Below are 18,614 nucleotides of genomic sequence, written 5' to 3'. Positions count from 1 at the left end.
TATTAATAAATAGGAGGGAGCAGAGCGTGCACCTGGCTGGTGACACCTGATCAACTTGGGCACAGCAGGTAGGAGGGCTGGGGGAAATGTGGGGACTCGGGCTGGCACAGCCCCGGGCACCCTGCGAGTGGCTCGCAGGTCTGGTTGGAAGCGAGCACCTCGGGACCAGCCAGGGCCACCAGCTGGGTGAGCCCGGCAGGACGGGGGCAGCTCTCAGCTCGAGCCCCAAGCAAGGCCAGGCTGTGGATCTGTACAGAGAAGCCTTGGTCCCACCGTCCCAGCCCTGTGAAGGGAAAGATCCCAGCCCTGCTCCTCCATGCCCACGGGCTCACCCTCGCTCCGCAGTGCAGGGGCTGGGGAGGGCGGTGGCGGAGAGATGGTGAGCCCGTGACACTCGCTGGAGGTTGACATTCCTACTCCCCTCATGTGTAAAGGGACAAAGTCTGCAGAGAGGGTTGTGGGGTGGCTGGGGCTTTGCTCGGCGGCTGTGCTGGCCCACTGCCCTGGCTGCGCTGCGGTACGTGGAGGAGAAGGGTGGTTAGCACCGAGGTGGGTCCTGTGTGGGCAGGCAGAGGGGGACCCCACCTGGGGCAGCTCTGCTGGCAGCCCCCACCCGTGCACCCCAGTGGGGCAGATGGGGCTGGCGCAGGGCAGGAGCAGGCAGCGCTGATTGCCGAGGCCTCGGCTCCCTCCCTGCCCACACGCCGGCTGCCTGCCGCTCTCTGTTGTGAGCTGCTGCCACTGCTTCAGGACTCCCAAAACTCGGCTCACCCCCGGCCTCAGGGCCGATCCTGCACACCTGGCCGGGATGGGATGGCTCCGCGGGGCGAGCAGTGCTGCAGGAGGGGCTGCGGGGTGAGTAGGGTGCCGGGTGCCCCAGCCACGGGGACGTGGCTGAGCTGTCCGTCGTGTCCCCGCAGTAGGCTGGCACGCAGGAGGGCCAGATGGGCATGGCAGTGGAGATGGCACTGAGCCACCGAGCGCCTCGTGAGGTGCTGAGTGAGGCCGACCTGGAGGAGCTGGCACAGCGGAAACCTCCCACCAAGCCCTCACTGCGCAGCTGTCTCCGCAAGACCAGGTAGGACCGCACTGTCCAGGGCGATGTGCCTGGACCCCACCAGGCACCGTGTACCCCAGCCCCACTGCCACGGGGAGCCTGGCTCTGGCTCTCCCAGCCCCTGCGGTAGACACGGTGTAGACCCAGGGACTGGTCCCCCAAGCCCAAACATCCGCATTCCCACTCTATCCTCCTGCCTGGAGGGCCACCTGGTTCCAGTGGATGGAGCTGGGTGTCCCACAGGACCCATTGCTTCCCACGGAGCCCCATCCACTCCCACTGATGTCTCCAAGCCCCTGCACTTGTGCTCAGCCCCGGCTCCTGCTCCTTCCCCACCAGATGCTCGGTCTCCACTGCCAAGTCCCTGCTTTTCCGGTTCCTGCCCTTCCTGCGCTGGATTCCCCGCTACCCAGTCAAGGACTGGCTCCTGGGGGATATTGTCTCGGGCTTCAGCGTGGGCATCATGCACCTGCCCCAGGGTGAGCGATGCCATGCCCAGGTTGCCAGGGGCTCTCTGCAGGTTGGGGGGGCCAGGGCTCGGCCATCCGTGACATGTCTCCCTGCTCTGCCGTGTCCAGGACTTGCCTACGCACTGCTGGCCGGGCTGCCGCCCGTCACTGGTCTCTACTCCTCCTTCTACCCCGTCTTCCTCTACTTCTTCTTTGGGACATCCAGGCACAACTCCGTGGGTGAGCTGAGGGACCGTGTGCTCCCACAGGGACGGTGGGGAGGGAGCGAGTATGAGAGGGGTGAGCCCTCCTCCACAGCACAGCACTACCACATCAGCGGCTGGGGGGGACCCTTCTTGCCTTTACTTTGCCCCACCACGAAGGTGGTTGGCCAAACCGGAGCCAAAGCACAGTGGGTGCGCTTTGAGCCCAGCCCAAGGGGATAGGTGCCTGTGGACCTCAGAGAGGTCCCGGTGCTGACCTTGGGCTCCCTGCCCACACCCTGCCTGTCCCCAGGCCCCTTTGCCGTCATCTCCGTCATGATCGGGAGCGTGACGGACTCCCTGCTGCCCAGCGAGAACTTCATGGAGTCCGTCAATGGCAGCAACATGACAGTCAATGAGGCACGGCGGGATGCTGCCAGGGTGGAGCTGGTGGCCACCATCACTGTCCTGACGGGCATATTCCAGGTAAGGGGGCCCCAGCCTAGCCTCGCAGGGAACGGGGGGCCGTGGTGCCCCAGGGCCACAAGCTGTGGGTCACTTCTGCTGCCTCTCCTTCCAGGTGGCCCTGGGCCTGCTGCAGTTCGGCTTCGTGGTGACCTACCTCTCGGACCCGCTGGTGCGTGGCTACACCACTGCTGCCTCTGTGCACGTCCTCGTCTCCCAGCTCAAGAATGTCTTTGGGGTCTCCCTGGGTGAGCACTCAGGGCCGCTCTCAATGTTCATGGTGAGTGGGGGCTCACTGCTGCCCAGGACTCCCCAGGCGCTCACCTGTGGGGCACATGGAGGCCCCCCAAAACCTGCCAGGGAGGAATCTGCTTTCCTGAGCCCTTTCCCTCCTCCTGTGTCCTCTAGACCTTCATTGAGATTTGCCAGAAGCTGCCACAGACCAACGTGGGCACTCTGGTGACAGCCATCATTGCCATGGTGGCCATCTTCGCCGTGAAAGAGTTCAACCACCACTTCGCCTCCAAGCTGCCCATGCCTATCCCCATCGAGCTTATCACGGTACCCAGAGCTGCCCCAGCTCCTCGTGGCCTCCCCAGCTGGCCACCCCAGCCACGGGTGGCCCTGTCCCCTCCAGGGTGGAGAAGGGTGGGATGAAGTGCCTTGGCGAGTGCAGCTCCAGGGCATGCGTCCCCTCCTCCTCCTCCTCCACCATGGTCCCTGTGCAGGAAGGCCCTCCCTCACTCCAGCCATCCTCCCCCAGATCATCGTCTCCACTGGCATCTCCTATGGCGTCAACCTCAACGCCAAATTTGGCATCTCTGTGGTGGGCCACATCCCCAGCGGGTGAGCAAGGCCGGGCGGTGAGGGTGGCTGTGCTGGGGCACCGCACTGCCCGCAGGACCCCCCTTTTGAGCCCCATCTCCCTGTCTTGGCTGTAGGTTGAAGCCGCCCGTGGTCCCTAACGTCAGCTACTTTGGGCAGGTTGTGGGCAATGCCTTCGCCATTGCTGTGGTGGGCTACGCCATCTGCATCTCCCTGGGTAAGATCTTTGCCCTGAAGCATGGCTACAAAGTGGACAGCAACCAGGTGATGCTCTGACGCGCAGGGCCCCTTCCCTGGGTGAAAACCAAGCTTGTACTTCTTGCAGCCGGGGGTAGGCATGGTGGTCCCACACCGCTGCTCTGTCCCCGCAGGAGCTGATCGCGCTGGGCCTCAGCAACTTCCTGGGGGGCTTCTTCCAGTGTTTCGCCATCAGCTGCTCCATGTCGCGGAGCCTGGTGCAGGAGAGCACAGGGGGCAACAGCCAGGTGGGTCTGGGCGATGCTGCCTCCCTCCGTGGGGCTGGACCCAGGGCAAGGAACACAGCGAGCAGTGGGCGGCTCACCTCTCACCTCCCACTTTCTTTCCCCTCAGGTAGCTGGTGTCATCTCATCCCTGGTCATCCTGGTGACCATCCTGAAGATCGGAGAGCTCTTCCGGGACCTGCCCAAGGTACATCTGGTCCCACAGCCTCTGTGCCACATCCCACCCCTGTGCCCGTCCCATGGCAACGTGGTGTGGCAGGGGAACAGCCAAGGGCCATGCCCCAGACCTGCCCTCAGCATCCTCATAGGTGCAGGGACTTCTCTCCTAGGCCATCTTGGCTGCCATCATCATCATCAACCTCAAGGGTATGTTCAAGCAGTTCAGTGACCTCCGCACGCTCTGGAAGTCCAACCAGGTGGACCTGGTAAGGTGCTGACCAGCCCTGGGGCTTTGCTCTTGTCCCTGGAGAGGGTTTCTCCACCCTCCCCGAGGCTTGCAGGTGCCGGCAGAGAGGTCGTGCTGCAGCTAACCACGTCTCCCTTCCAGATGGTCTGGATTGTGACCTTTGTGGCCACCCTCTTGCTGAACTTGGACATCGGCCTGGGGGCCTCAGTGGCCTTCGGGCTGCTCACCGTCATCTTCCGCACCCAGCTGTGAGTACCCTGGGGCTGGGGCCAGTGCTGAGTCCCGAGGGCAGGAGAAGCCCGTGGTGACCTCAGCCCCTTGCTCTGCTCCCTGCAGCCCCCACTACTCCATCCTGGGGCGCATCTCCGACACCGATGTCTACAGGGACGTGGCTGAATACCAGATGGTAACAGCACCAGGGGGGTGGGAGAAGAGCCTCCTGCAATGAGGGGCAGTTCAAAGCACCCCCAGGGGCTGTTCGCTGGGGAAAGGAGCGGAGGGGCATTTTGGGGGAGGGAGGGAAGAGGAGCAGGGGACTCTATTCCTGGGGTAGCACACTCCCCATCTGCCCCCAGGCACAGGAGGTCCCTGGCGTGAAGATCTTTCGCTCCTCCTCCACCCTTTATTTTGCCAATGTGGAGCTGTACGCTGAGGCCCTGAAGAAAAAGGTAGGAGAGCTGCCAGCCCCCTGGTGTCCCCAGCCTGCCAACACCTGGGGCACCTGGGACATGGGGCTGCATTGTTTTGCAGAGCGGCATCAACGTGGACCGCCTGATCGAGAAGAAGAAGAAGGCCCTCAAGAAGCTGAAGAAACAGCAGAAGAAAGCAGAGAAGGAGAAGGCAAAGAGAAAAAAGGTGCTTCCCTGCCACGGGGGACCCCTCTGGTGCCACCCTGCACCGCCTCCCTGCCTGGCCCTGGCCCTCCCACCCATGCATTTGCTGGGCTTGGTGGCCCGTGGGGCTCCTTGTTCGGTCTGGGGCCACTGGGTGAGAAGAGGCACTGGGGCCGGGCCATGGCGTCACACCCAGGGTGGGCAGGGAAAGCCAGGCCGTTAATGATTAGGTGGTGGAGCCAGTGAGTCATTAGCTGTCTGGCCAGTTTATCAGAACTAAGAGCGAGTGCAAAGGCTGACCTGGTGCTAGCTAATGAGCCCAGCTCTGGAGAGGGTCACTGGGGAGAGGGTTGGGTCCCGGCGCATCCGGAAAGAGCCCAAAGTAGGTGAAGGTGCGAGCAAGTCACCTCTCCCGAGGACACCCACTGCCTGTGCCCTAATGCAGCCCAAGAGCCTCGCCAAGCCCCACTGTGTGATAGGGCAGGGCGAGCCCAACAGGGGACACTGCCCAGCCAGGGGTACCACCAGCCCCTGTGCAGTGAGGCTGGGTCTCCTTCCCTCCCCCAGGACACAGAGGATGGAGAGAATGGTCCGGGCGTGGCGGTGATCGAGCTGAGCGGGGCGGAGGGCAGCACACCCCCCAAGCCCACCTTGCGCACCCTGGGGCTGCCCCAGCCCAGCTTCCACGCCATCATCTTGGACTTCAGCCCCGTCAGCTTCGTGGACACCGTCTCCATCAAGATCCTGAAGAACGTAAGGGACTGGGGGAGCAGGCAGGCCGGCAGCCTCGCCTTGGGTGTCCCCAGGACCCTGCAGGGTAGCCCGATGGCTGCTGCCTGTCCCTCTTCCCAGGCAAAATGTTTCTCCCTTTTGCAGATCTTCAGAGATTTCCATGAGATAGAAGCGGACGTCTTCATTGCTGGCTGCCCAGGTAAGAAGGCTCTGCAGAGCCATCAGCCCCTGCTAGGCATACCCACCCCTTTGGGACACAGCTCCCTCCATGGTGTCCCCATCCCCAGGGTTTCCCCAGGGGACAGGTGCTGCGGGTTGTCCCATGGGCCCAGACTGAGCCCTGCAGCCCCCAGCAGGGCAGCTGGATCCCTGGTGATGGCCCCGGTGTCCCCCGGAGCGCAGGGGGAGGGAGGCTGCTCCGGGTGGGGGATGGTGGGCTCAGCCAGGTGCTACAGCTTCGGATGTTTCTCCCTCCACACAGCGCCCGTCCTCGCCCAGCTGGAGCGGGGCAACTTCTTCAGCTCGGCCATCACCAAGCACTGCTTCTTCCCCTCGGTGCACGACGCTGTGCTCCACATCAGTGGGGAGCAGCGCCAGACCTTGGTAAGCACCCAGCCTCGCCGTCCCCGTGACTGTGATGGGAGGGAGGCAGCCAAGCCAACCCTTCCCGGTCTGTCCCCCTTAGGTGGACCTCAGCACCAGGATGTAGTCCCGCAAGAGGAAGACGTCTCCCCGAGGAGCCGGGTGGGCGAGGAGGGCTTTGCCACCCTGATGGCACCAACTCACCCACCCCAGGGCCCGGAGGCCTCGTACCCCCACCAGCCCCTATGGACTCCGAGAGCTGGGGCCCTGCCCCGGCCGTGAGCTCCCCCCGCGACGGAGCTGCCGCAGGCCGTCACGCCAACGTGCCCACTTGGCCGCCCCGCTTGGCCCCAGCACGGGCCTGTCCCACCAGGCCGGGCTCTGGTTTGGGGGGTGGCAGAGGGGCCCCAAGACTCGGTCAAAGGGGGGCCCGCTCCCGGCAGCGGGTTGGCGTCACAGATAAAACCGTGTACCATTTCTCAGGCTTCGTTTTAATGCACTTTCCTCAATAAAGGTGACCGCAGGCAGCGCCGCCTGGCTGCACCCTGGCTACTGGTGGGCACTGCCCGGGTGGGCCCAGACCCGGGCCTGGCCCTCCCTGCGGGCAGTCTTGGCCCGCCACCCCCCCTCCCTCTGGCCTTTTTCTGCCACTTTTCCCCCCCCGCGACCCGCTCCGGGCCCGCGGGGCTGCGGCCGAGGGAGCGGTGCGGGCGGGGACCCCCCACCCGGGACCCCCCCCCCAATCCCCCGGGCAGCCCCGCGGCTCCAGCCGCCACCGGGGGGCGCCCCCTCCCGCTCGCCCGGCTTTGCGCATGCGCCCCTCCCCGCCGGCGCGGACCGCCTCCTCCTCGTGCGCATGCGTAGCGCTGAGGCGGCGGCGGCCGCTCGGCCTGGTGCGCGCGCGCCTCCCCGCCCACAAGGCCCCCTCCTTCCTGCGCAGGCGCGCTGCAGCCCGCTCGGTCGGCGGCGGCAGGGACAAGATGGCGGCTTCCTCTGTGTGCCGGGCGGGGTGCGCGGCCGGGCGGGCTTTGCTGTGGGGTCCTCGCCCTTCCGTGAGTTCACCGCGGCCGGCGGCGGCGGCGGGGGAAGCGGCGAGGTGGGCCGGGGGGAGGCCGGCAAGGGGAGCGGTGCAGTGGGGCTGCCGGGCCTAGCCTGCCGGTCGGCCGGGAAGGTCACAGGGACGCGGCGGCCGGGGCGGGGCGGGCGGCGGTCGCCATGGAAACCCCCCTGCTTGCGGGGCTTGCCGGGGGCTTGCTGTTCGCCCTCCTCCTCCGCCCCGGTACCGGTTCGTGGGACTCTTCCCTGGGGTTTTCGACCAGCTCGAAACCTCTGGCGCTGCGGAGGGTTTCCAGTTCTCCGGTTAACGAACGGTGTGCAGCGGGAACTCCTCAATATAAACGTGAAAGAGCTTCTCTGGCCTAGCTTCGGCCAGCTGTGTGCCCAGCGGTCTGCATTCTGGAGGTCTGCCCTGCAGAGGGGAGTTGCTGGTTAGTGGTGATCATAGCCTTTATTTTTTATAGGCAGCTTTGTTGACAAGGAACCGAGGTGCTGCCACCTATGCCCAGACACTCCATAATATCCCTGAGACCCAAGTCACCACTCTAGACAATGGTCTTCGAGTAGCTTCGGAGGAGTCCAATCAGCCAACGTGTACGGTAAGTTTAAGATGGGTTAAGGGTTTACTTGAAAGGCAGCCTTGCCTACTCTGTAGCTGGTCCTCTAAAAGTGACAAACCCCCATTTTAACTGAAGCTTTTGACAGAGACCCTACCACTTCTGTTTGTTAACTGGTGGGATTAATGTAGCAATAGAAGGCCTAGCCTGGCTTTGTATAAGTCTGTAGTCAAGCTTTCACGCTCTACAAGTTTTCTCAGCCTTACAGTTTTTGTGTAAGCAGTAAGTGATCAGTAGTAGTTATATATCTAGCAAAACTAGCAAAGCTTTTGTGAAGCTGCTAGAAAAAAAGCCAAAATGTGTACAGGAAACAGTTCCTGGTGCTTGTTCTTATTTTGATGCTACTAGTGCAATGTCTGTGGAGCAAACTTCTTGCTCCTGCTGTTATATTTGTGGCATGAGGCTTGAACATGCTCTTTGTTTTCTTTTCTAATATGTGTATTGTCATTCTAATATGGTGCTTTTGCCGTTAGGTGGGTGTGTGGATCGGGGTGGGGAGCCGCCATGAAAACGAGAAGAACAGTGGGGCCGGTTACTTCCTGGAACATCTGGCCTTTAAGGTAAGGGGTTGTGCTACGTCTGGCACAGGACTGCATGGAGAGCTGTTCTAAGTATTCCACTTATAGATTGCGCTCTTGCTTCGGAGGCTGTAGTCGTTAAAAGAGAGCGTAAATTGGGTCATCTGAGTTCCAGAGACTTTGCACTTCATGTAAAAATAAACTTTAAAAAGTACCTAGGCTATATGGTGCTCTTTGGTTGAATACGCGGCAACTTGCAAGCATGCATGAATTAAGGCAACTCTTATTTACTAGTTGGTATTTCCCCTCTTAAAGGAAAAAAAGTTGTAAGTAACAAGCAAGACTGAGTCTGTGATGCTGTGGTTTCAATCACTGACTGTCCCAGCCATTGTGTAGCGCACATGCAGGACTACATTATGAACCATATTTCTTCAGGTTAGCAGGCAGAGCTCAAAGCAGCATTTCCTGTAGCCATCTATTTTTCTTTGGTTTTCTTAGTGGACCAGCAGAGTTTAGAGGCTACAGCTCTTACTTCCTAATAATGTAAGTGTCTGCTGAACAGCTCTAGGGCAGAAAGCATCTAAGCCTGGGACTTGCTGACTCGAGTCCAGCCTGTGCCATCATAGGTGCAACTGCAGCATCTGGCTTGCTCCTTAAGAGATGAGCTCTGTATTAGAAGTAGGTTTCTGCTCCCATTCTGGCTTCCGAATATTGCTGGTTGGATAGCTGGAAACCTGCTTATTTTTGATTTAGGCTTGTTCTTGGTTTATTTCCACGAATGTGATCTTCAGCTACTGTTGTCTCTTAGCATAGGTCTTCCCTGCTGGGTTTTTATTGGTCTTTCAAAGTACACCTCAGCCATCCTTTAGCTAGGTAAATAAGCCACGTTTTAAATCTCCTTCTTTCTGCACTTGCTCTTGGCTTTTATGAATCATGTGACCGGTTTTTCCGTTTTAGGTTTTTAATGTTCTTTTCATTCCTTTAGTTCTGCCCGAGAGGGAAATCTGTTCACTTCATAATTGTGTTTATCTGGGTTTTTTTAGGGCACAAAGAAGCGTCCTGGTGCTGCCTTTGAAAAGGAGGTGGAGAGTATGGGTGCTCACCTGAACGGGTACACCTCGCGTGAGCAGACTGCCTATTACATAAAAGCCTTGTCCAAGGACATGCCTAAAGGTGGGATGGCCAGCGGGCAAAGTCTGATTTGGAGGTTAAGCAAGCACTTGTCCTTGTGTTTCTCTCCTACCAGCATCCTTTCTAACAACAGATCAGGGAATGAAGTCATAGCTGAGCCATAAATTGGAGGTAGTTGAAGAGAGTGCTGCCATGACATGGTGCATCAAGGCTGCAAGTTCATGTGTTCATAAAATCAGTTTTGCAAAGCTCTTGTTCTGTCAGGCTGCACTATATTGCCAGGAGGGAGAGGGGGTGTTCAGTAGTCTGTGGTTGTTTTATTGAGCTGAGAAACTGAGGTCAGCGACAGCTACTGTGTCAGGAGTCCTCAGTGCAGCTCTTGCAGGTGTTGCTTGTGCTCTTGTACCATGTCCAGACTCCTCTTCAGGTCGGTTTTGTCCAGAGGCGGTGATTTGAGTCAGAGCTATGGGCCCTACTGTAGATGTGGGCCTACGCTGTAGAGGTCACAATCTCTGTAAGGATTTGATGTGTATCTGCAACAGTACCTTGCTTCTGACATGCTTCACCTTCTGCAGTTGTTACCTGTTTTCTGCTGGCAGTGACGCTTGGCAAGCTGACTTGGAGACTTCATGCTAAAACAGTGTTGTTTGTCCCTCCTTGATGCTGTGGGAATAGGTAGTACTCATCTCTGGGTTGCATCCCCTCCCCAGCGTGGTTTGTTGCTCACTCCTCTTGCAGTGCCCCTGCTGCCTGTGTGTCTTTTCTCCTTTCAGCAGCACTGGGTAGCAGTCAGGCAGCAGGATTGCTAACATAGGAAATGTGTTGCAGTTGTAGAGCTTCTTGCTGACATTGTGCAGAACTGTGCACTGGAAGAGTCTCAGATCGAGAAGGAACGTGGTGTCATCCTTCAGGAGCTGAAAGAAATCGACAGCAACATGACGGATGTTACCTTTGATTACCTTCATGCCACTGCTTTCCAGGGGACTGCTCTGGCCCGCACTGTTGAGGGGACCACAGAGAACATCAAGTGAGTAATAGGCTGGATGCGGTACACAGCCCGTGGGTTCAGTCCTTGGGTTGCATGACTGCTGCTTCTCAGTAGTGGTGACTGCATGAGGAAACCAGTCTGTACACAGAAGTGATCTGTGCCCCTGGGCTTCTTGTTGTGTCTTGACTGTGTTTTTCCCGTGGGGGCTGGTGAAAGCGTAATGCTGCACACATTCTTTAGAATCCCCCTCATGCAAGACATGAGGTTGGTAGGGCCAGGTTGAACCTCCTCCCATACTTGTCAGTTTGACACCGTTAGATAAACTAAGAGCTAGAGGTGCTTGTTAAAGCAGTGGCCTTCAGCATACATACCTGTTGGGGTACTGGTAGCTCAGTGCCCAAGGTCAGTACTCTCTAGTCTGTATTGAAGTGTGTCCTTAACTCTCCTTCTTGGCCACTGGTTTCCGTTCTCTGTGTTCTGGCATTAGAACACAGGGAAAATGCAGACAGTACAGTCTTGCTTCTAAAAATTATTATTAACCCGTAACTAAGAGAATCAACAACATCACTGCTGTCTCTGCATTGTGAACTTGCTTCTCCTAAACCTCTCAGCCCTCTAACTCAGAGATGCTGATACACTGGGTCTCTTTGTTCTTTCTAGGCATCTGACTCGAGCAGATCTAGCTTCATATGTTGATGCTCACTTCAAGGCACCTCGTATGGTCCTGGCAGCTGCTGGAGGTAAGTTCTAGATCCTTGTCATTCTGGGAAGCCTCAGTGTTTTCAAGCTGGTGATCAAACCCCTGTCACAAACCTCTAATGATTTTGTTAAATTAAGCTGTTTAAGACTGCAAATCTTTCTGTCTTCTACTGCCAGGTATTTCCCACAAAGAGCTGGTAGATGCAGCTAGGCAACACTTCAGTGGAGTGCCTTTTACATACAAAGAGGATGCTGTGCCGATGCTCCCGCGCTGTCGCTTCACAGGGAGTGAGGTAAAGTTGTTTTGGTCCCAAACAAAACAAGCAGCTGTTGCCAAACTGTTGAATTAATGTGAAACCAATTATAGCTGCTTCTGAGAGGAAAAATCTGTTTGTATATCTCGGAGAAGCTGATGATGCAGCATCTTGGTAGTGCCCCCATGTTCTGTTCTTGGGGCTTCTTGCCACAACGTCTTGGGTTTTAGATAGAACCCAAATCTGTTAGGAATGTGAGACTGTTGCTCACATCATGTGCTGCAAAACTCATATTGGAGCAGCTGGTTTGTGCTCAGTAGTGCCTGAGACTATTTCATTTCACTGGGATAGTATCAAGTTCCCCAGTTTGTCAGGCTGGCGTTGCAACAGGCTGCAGACAAAGCCACAGTGTTCATGCAGTTCTTCCCTGCTCCTTGATGATTTTCTAGATCCGTGCCAGAGATGATGCTCTGCCTGTTGCCCATATTGCTCTTGCCGTGGAGGGGCCAGGATGGGCTGATCCAGACAACGTTGTCCTCAATGTGGCTAATGCTGTCATTGGACGCTATGACCGCACTTTTGGAGGTGGTAAGGTAAGAGGCTTGTGAGTGTGATAGGGAGTGCCTGGAGCCTTTTAATACGAAGTGTTATGGAGATCCATGGTGGATTGACCCTGGTTGGATGCCAGGTGCCCACCAAAGCTGCTCTATCACTCCCCCTCCTCAGCTGGACAGGAGAGAGAAAATATAACGAAAGGCTCATGGGTTGAGATAAGGACAGGGAGAGATCACTCACCAATTACCATCATGGGCAAAACAGACTCAACTTGGGGATATTAGTTTCATTTATTACCAATCAAATCAGAGTAGGATAAGGAGAAATAAAACCAAATCTTAGAACACCTTCCCTCCACCCCTCCCTTCTTCCTGGGCTTGGCTTTACTCCTGATTTTCTCTACTTCCTCCCCACCCCAGTGGCACAGGGGGACAGGGAATGGGAGTTGCAGTCAGATCATCACACGTTGTCTCTGCTGCTCCTTCCTCTGCAGTGGGAGGACTCCTCACACTCTTCCCCTGCTCCCTCGTGGGGTCCCTCCCACAGGAGACAGTCCTCTATGAACTTCTCCAACATGAGCCCTTCCCACAGGCTACAGTTCCTCATGGCCTGCTCCAGTGTGGGTCCCTTCCACAGGGTCACAAGTCCTGCCAGCAAATTGCTCCAGCATGGGCTTCCCATGGGGTCACAGCCTCCTTCAGGCATCCACCTGCTCTGGTGTGGGGTCCTCCACGGGCTGCAGGTGGATATCTGCTCCACTGTGGACCTCCATGGGCTGCAGGGGGACAGCCTGCCTCACCATGGGCTGCAGGGGAATCTCTGCTCCGGTGCCTGGAGCACCTCCTCCCCCTCCTTCTTCATTGACCTTGGTGTCTGCAGAGTTGTTTCTCTCACATATTCTCACTCTCTCCAGCTGCAGTTGCTGCTGCGCAGGTTGTTGGGTTTTTTCCCCCCCCTTCTTAAACATGTTATCCCAGAGGCGCTACCGTTGTTGCTGATGGACTTGGCCTTGGCCACTGGTGGGTCCATCTTGGAGCCAGCTGGCACTGGCTCTATCGGACATGGGGGAAGCTTCTAGCAGCTTCTCACAGAAGCCAACCCTGTAGCTCCCCTGCTACCAAAACCTTGCCATGCAAACCTAATACAAGACTCTGGGCGAATGTGCTTTATGGGAGGCTGTTGTGGTTAGCTTCTAACTATGAAGTGGTTAGGAGTCTGGAAAGTAGGATAGAAGTGTAATCGAGGCTAATCCAGACAGTTCTTGAGAGGTGATGCTGGGAGATGAACTGAGCCTTCTCTGCTGAGTTTGGAAGAGGTTTAGCTGATGAATTATCAAGAGCTTATTCCTACCCGCACAAAATAACCACTCGGTGGGGGTGGTGATGGAAGCAGGACAGGGTAGTCTGTAGTCTCATGATGCAAGCTTGCCTTACAACTGCAAAGCAAGTGGAACTTGTTTAAAACCCCAGTATTGCATCCATTCTTGTCTGGAATCTGTCTGGCCTGCATAACTGTGCTAACCCCTGCTAATGGGAGACCTTACACTTCCCATTTTCTCCCACTGCTATGGTGGTATGCATACCAGCTCCTCATCTGTGGCTGGGAAAGGAAATGGTTTTGCTGGATGGGCTCTTAGGCCATTGTCTGTGGCTTTTCCAGCAGTGAATCTCATCTGTTGACCACATGAAGGGTCTAAATTAAGCTCTCCTTCAGCGAAGTGTTCCACTCTGTCTTGTCTGTGGTCTTTGTGAAAACAGCTCAATTGGAAAGAATTTGAGCTGTGAGGAAGCTGCAAGACTGAAATGGCTGATGGTATCTCCTTATTTACAGAATCAGTCCAGCAGGCTGGCTACACTTGCTGTGGAGCATAATCTCTGCCACAGTTTCCAGACGTTCAACACTTCTTACTCTGATACTGGCCTCTTCGGTTTCCATTTTGTTTCCGATCCTCTGTCTGTAGATGATATGCTGTATTGTGCTCAGGGGGAGTGGTAAGTACAACTTTGGCAGCAGTTTAAGATCTGACCCTCTTGTGGGAGACTGAGCTGGTCGGCGGAGTGTATGAGGTCTTCAGAGAGCTGGGTCTCTTTATGAACTTCTTGTTAACTCGCATTCTGGTTAAGTGATCTTATAAGTGGTTTCTGTAAATGTCTTAGGATGTGGCCTTTGAGGAGCTATTTTAATCCCTTGGGGCTCTTCAGGTCTTTCATTCATGCTTCTGAGTATTAGCACTGAGGCTTTGGTTTTTTATATACAAGTGAGACCATTCCTTAGAGACAAGGCTTTCCCGGGTGCCCAAGAGATGTATCTCCATTGTCTTGTTAAGCCTGAGCAAAGCAGGCAGAGTTTCTGCCTTTCAGACTGTTGCGTTGTGGCTGATAAATGCCCCGCTGCTGGAGTCATGCCCGTGTTTGGGGCCTTCTGTCTGTCCATCTTACTGTATATATGTATATCTCAGTAATGGTTCGAAGCTACCTCTGAGATTCAGAGCTAAGCTGTGCTGTGTGTGGAGCAGATGGAGTTAGTCCTTGCCCCAGAGACGTTGCAGTTGGCAGGGGAGGAAGGGATTTAGCAGCTGGAGTCCAAACAGACTCTGTGGAACTGTCTTGTTCTTTCAGCATCAGTTTCCATAGCAGCTTGCCACGTGTGGGAATAGCTGACATGCCTGCCTTCTCTTGTGATAGCGTACTGCAAACCTCTTGCCGCTGTGCCTGCTGGGCAAGCTAGAGCCAGCACCAGGGCTGCTTAGACCTTTGTGAGCGTAACTCAGTGTGTAACCTGCTGGCTGATATCCCCCGCCTGTAAGCTTGAGCTCTTACCTCCTGCTGTTCAGTGCTCCCCAGTTCTTAGCTGCTCTGTGTGATCAAGAATGAATCTCAAGCCTGCAAGACAAGTGATGTTGATAATAGCTTATTTCTGCAGAGGGTTGGGAAAGGGAGGAATTCACTTTCTGTCTGAGCAGACAAATGTCTTTAAGAACTTCAGTGGTCTTTCCATCTCCTTTCCAGGATGCGTCTGTGCACTAGTACCACAGAGTCAGAGGTGAAGAGAGCCAAGAACTATCTCCGAAATGCCATGGTGGCTCAACTGGATGGTATGTTCTGGTTTATGGATTGACCACTGTGCAGCTTTCAGAGGGTTACCACTTATGTCTCTCCTGGGGAGCAGGAGCTCTGCTAGACATTGCAGTACTGCTGGCAGGCACTGGGCAAAACTTTCTTTCCCCTGCTCTGTGTTCTTCCTGCCATGTTGTCAAAGCAGCTGACCCCAGCCTGCTGTGCTCCAGGCTAGCTCTGACTCTGTAAACTTCTAGTTTTTCTGTTGCTGAGAGTGAATAACGTGCTGCCTGGTGAAGTTAGAATTGAGACCCTCAAACTGGTCCGCCTTGGCTGTAGCACTTTGGAGACCTAGCGAAGCAATCTTTGTATTGCTTAACTCCTGCCGGAGCTGCTTAGAGTGGTAACTACGACTGGTACTTCATTAGAAGCCAGTTTAACAGCGAGAGTTTCTTCTATCTGCTTTGACTGATGATCAGGCTGTGCAATTCTGGAAGGCTTTCTGCTATGCTGACCATGCGATACCTTCAACATCTAGGTACTACACCAGTGTGTGAGAATATTGGAAGCCATCTCTTAAACTATGGACGCCGTATCCCTCTGGAGGAGTGGGATGCCAGGATTGCTGTAGGTATCCGTTTGTTTTGGTTGGGGTACCTGAGCATGGTTGGTGTCAGCGTTTTCTGGCCTTAGTTTGCTGCAGTAACATGAGGCTTACTTATCCCTTAGTCAGGCTGCCTGGAGTCCAGGTGGTTAGCTCACTGACACTGATATAAATATGTCCAAATCTCTGGCATGGACTAGGTGTATCCTGTGTCCCTGTGGCTGGATTCAGTTCATCCCAGAAAGAGGGCATATGCCTGCGTTAAGCAGCACAACTTGAAATTCCTTAAACAGTTTCCGTAGAGGTGGCCAGCATCTAGTTTGTGTAATTCTGCAGCCACTGTATCCCTTGGAAGGCTTCAGATTGTGGACTGCCGTGTTTTCTGTACCCTCAGAAGAATGTGCCATGTAGAACATGAGCCATCCTCGCAGACAGGAGCTGGACAGTTGGTGCAGATGGCCCCCAAGGGTCTGACTGTCTGTTTAATGGTGTTGATAAGTAATGGCAACAGTAGCTTCCATCTTTGAGAAGTGCATGTCTGCTAGAAGGGTTGTTAATTGCTTTTTTGATATTTATTAGGCCGTTGATGCAAGAATGGTGAGAGAGGTCTGCAGTAAATACATTTATGACAAATGCCCGGCAATTGCAGCAGTTGGTAAGTAGTACGTGGCAATTGGTACATGGTAGCTCAAAAAACAGGAAGGGGTCAAGAGCTGAGTGGAAGTGAGCTGCAGGCAGTTGTCATGTGTCAATTCTGGCCTCCTAACCACTCTGGTTCTTTGCTGGTATCCTCCTACCTCTGCACATCAGATGTGCCAAGGCATATTTACCAGGAGATCAAACCTGCAGGTGATGGAGACACAGTAGCAGTGAGCTGCTGGCTGGACTCCCACCTCTCTGCTTGCTGTGGAGCCATGACTAAGTTTGGGAGTCCCATAGCTGGGTGTGGGCCCAGCAGCATCTGCCAGGTGTCCTTACCCTGAGGTCATGGTGGTTTATGTAAGGGAAGTGAAGGGACCTGATTCTCTTGTGCTGCTCTGGCATGTCTGTCTGGCCAAGGACAAATTCCTCTCGGAAAACCTGCCTGAGCAGCTCAGCTCCGCTCTGCTGCCTCCTTCCTGTATGTTGTGGATTCCCCTCCTCCATGCAGCTGTTTCCTCTGGCCTTCAAAGCTTGGAAAAAGGAGATGGGTTTTGAACAGGAAGTTGGAATGAACTAGCCAAAGTCTCTGTGACTTGGTGGCTCCCTGTATTTCATACCTGTATGTGGAGCTGTACTGAGCATTGCAAAGCAGTGTGAGGAGACAGCTTACTCTGAGGAAAAAAGTAACAATTTCTCTGTCAGGAGGTGGTATCTGCTGGTTTTCCTGATGCAGGTTTGAGCTGTAGTTGCCTGGGTTTGTCCATAGCTGCCCTGGATTGTGAGCACAGTCTGCTCTGCCACCATCTGCTTTAAGACCATGGGAAACTGCACAGGAACTTTAACTACATCTCCGATGACTAACTCCTGTTCTGTTCACTCAGGTCCCATTGAACAGCTCTTGGATTACAACCGTATCCGCAGTGCCATGTACTGGATCCGTTTCTAGGATGTGTCCCTGCAGGTTGGAAATAATGAAGCTGTGGACTGTGACAGGTTCCCTCTGGCTCTGAATGTCATGTGCACCATGGGCAAGACGAGTCTTATCAAAGTGGCTGTTTTCTCGGCATTAAATGTATAAAAATAAAAATAATATATCCTATATGGAGTTAGTTCTGCTGGGAGTCGACCATGTCTTGCTGGGTTGTGTATGTAGACATTGTTAATCTTGCCAAACTGCTGAGATACTGGACCAATCAGTCTTGATTTGTCAGGGCTTATGCTAGAATCTTGTCTGTCTGCAGCCCTGCCTCCTCTGTCCTGAGCTGGCAGTGTCCTAGTTCAGAGGTCTTGTCTTTAGGCTGATTGAAGGAAGTTTTTCCACTGGTACAAGGCTGCCAGGGTAGCTCTAGCTATTTCCACTGTGCCCTTCTGTGCAGGCAGCAGCATGGTCAAACTTGGGCAGTAGCAGTGCTGTTTGTGCAAACCTAAAATCAAAGAGCCCTTGTCTGAGGGATCCTCTGTGCTCTCCTGCTCGTCAAGGAGATCAAAATGTATCTATGGAAAGTTGGTCCTCTTCCTGTCCCTGGGGTGTGGTGTTAGTGTTTGTGGCCTGGCTGTTTGTGACCCTCTTGTTGGAGTGACCATTTCTGCGGTAGGGGCAGTTTGTGCAACCCCGCTCTCCCTAATCAGTTGTAGACAAAACTGGTTGGCTCAGTTCCCACCAAGTATTGAAGCTGGTGAAGATGATCAGCCTGGCCTTGCCTGATGCTGCTTCAGTACAATTGAGGTGTTGTCTCTAGCAGAGTTTGGATGATGTGGGGGGATGGAGCTGTTGCTAGACAAACATCTTTCCAGAGCCTGTATGGGGATATGTTACTTCTCATCTCAAGCTTCCCGGTTATCTGTAAACCAGCTCAATAATGACCAAGGATTGTTGTTGAGTATGTTGGTGTTGGTCTACACATTCCTCTTGCAGATGAGCCTCCATCTATCCAGTCAGTCTCAGCTATGCAATAACTGAGAAGCTGCTGACTGAAGTATAGGGTGACCTGGCCTATACCTGGAAGATAATCTCTAGGTCTGAACAGTTGAAAGAGCTACCCAGCCCTTTTCACTTTTTCTGGTGTTCTGGTTGTTGCTCCCTTGTCTTGCCTCTGGGAAGCTGGAACATGGAACAGAAAGGATGCAACTGAGCAAGGGGGATGGAGAAAAGCTTCCCACCAGGTGGCACTAGCCTGTCACAGCTACCCTTGAAGCGGCAAGGTACTCCTGTTTAATTTTTGTCTTTGGGATAAGTCTCCCTGGGATTCTCGTTTAATTTCCAGGTGCTGCCCTGACAAGTGGGATTTAAAAATAGTGTAAAAGTTTCTAGGAGTTAGTCATTACACTTGAGACTAATCCAGTGTACTAAATCATTTGTGCTGAATCTGGATTCTTGATGAGAGAGTCAGTGTGTCTGAACTCATTGCGTATACTAGGCAAGTTTGAAACTGTTAAATGTTCTTGGTGCAATTTGGGTTT

The 18,614-nt window shown here is 54.8% G+C and overlaps 2 protein-coding genes across 2 annotated transcripts; both read left to right on the top strand.

The window, feature by feature from the left end:
* Positions 1-944: 944 nt before the first annotated feature.
* SLC26A6 (solute carrier family 26 member 6) lies at positions 945-6,242 on the top strand. The gene is made up of 19 exons (XM_075053532.1): positions 945-1,078; positions 1,397-1,536; positions 1,636-1,746; positions 2,023-2,195; positions 2,290-2,454; positions 2,583-2,735; positions 2,938-3,020; positions 3,116-3,263; positions 3,371-3,484; positions 3,591-3,668; positions 3,811-3,906; positions 4,029-4,135; positions 4,224-4,293; positions 4,463-4,555; positions 4,638-4,742; positions 5,288-5,473; positions 5,597-5,651; positions 5,934-6,055; positions 6,138-6,242. The coding sequence occupies exons 1-19, from the start codon at positions 945-947 to the stop codon at positions 6,159-6,161; spliced, it is 2,157 nt and encodes a 718-aa protein (XP_074909633.1). The 3' UTR covers positions 6,162-6,242.
* Positions 6,243-6,964: 722 nt separating this feature from the next.
* On the top strand, positions 6,965-17,253 carry UQCRC1 (ubiquinol-cytochrome c reductase core protein 1). The gene is made up of 13 exons (XM_075052793.1): positions 6,965-7,086; positions 7,555-7,689; positions 8,181-8,267; positions 9,269-9,398; positions 10,185-10,383; positions 11,005-11,084; positions 11,221-11,336; positions 11,747-11,890; positions 13,683-13,843; positions 14,861-14,946; positions 15,447-15,535; positions 16,092-16,167; positions 17,036-17,253. The coding sequence occupies exons 1-13, from the start codon at positions 7,015-7,017 to the stop codon at positions 17,098-17,100; spliced, it is 1,440 nt and encodes a 479-aa protein (XP_074908894.1). The 5' UTR covers positions 6,965-7,014; the 3' UTR covers positions 17,101-17,253.
* Positions 17,254-18,614: the final 1,361 nt, after the last annotated feature.

This window comes from Buteo buteo, chromosome 21, assembly GCF_964188355.1.
Source record: "Buteo buteo chromosome 21, bButBut1.hap1.1, whole genome shotgun sequence".
Taxonomy (NCBI): domain Eukaryota; kingdom Metazoa; phylum Chordata; class Aves; order Accipitriformes; family Accipitridae; genus Buteo; species Buteo buteo.
This window is presented reverse-complemented; position numbering and strand designations above follow the sequence as displayed.

Bases quoted from the DNA above. Each gene is read 5' to 3' on its own strand.
- UQCRC1 (XM_075052793.1), top strand. From the start codon at position 7,015: ATGGCGGCTTCCTCTGTGTGCCGGGCGGGGTGCGCGGCCGGGCGGGCT. The intron at 11,891-13,682 runs GTAAGAGGCTTG...CCTTATTTACAG, and splicing joins GCACTTTTGGAGGTGGTAAG to AATCAGTCCAGCAGGCTGGC. The intron at 13,844-14,860 runs GTAAGTACAACT...TCTCCTTTCCAG, and splicing joins TATTGTGCTCAGGGGGAGTG to GATGCGTCTGTGCACTAGTA.
- SLC26A6 (XM_075053532.1), top strand. From the start codon at position 945: ATGGGCATGGCAGTGGAGATGGCACTGAGCCACCGAGCGCCTCGTGAG. The intron at 1,079-1,396 runs GTAGGACCGCAC...CTTCCCCACCAG, and splicing joins AGCTGTCTCCGCAAGACCAG to ATGCTCGGTCTCCACTGCCA. The intron at 3,485-3,590 runs GTGGGTCTGGGC...CTTTCCCCTCAG, and splicing joins GCACAGGGGGCAACAGCCAG to GTAGCTGGTGTCATCTCATC.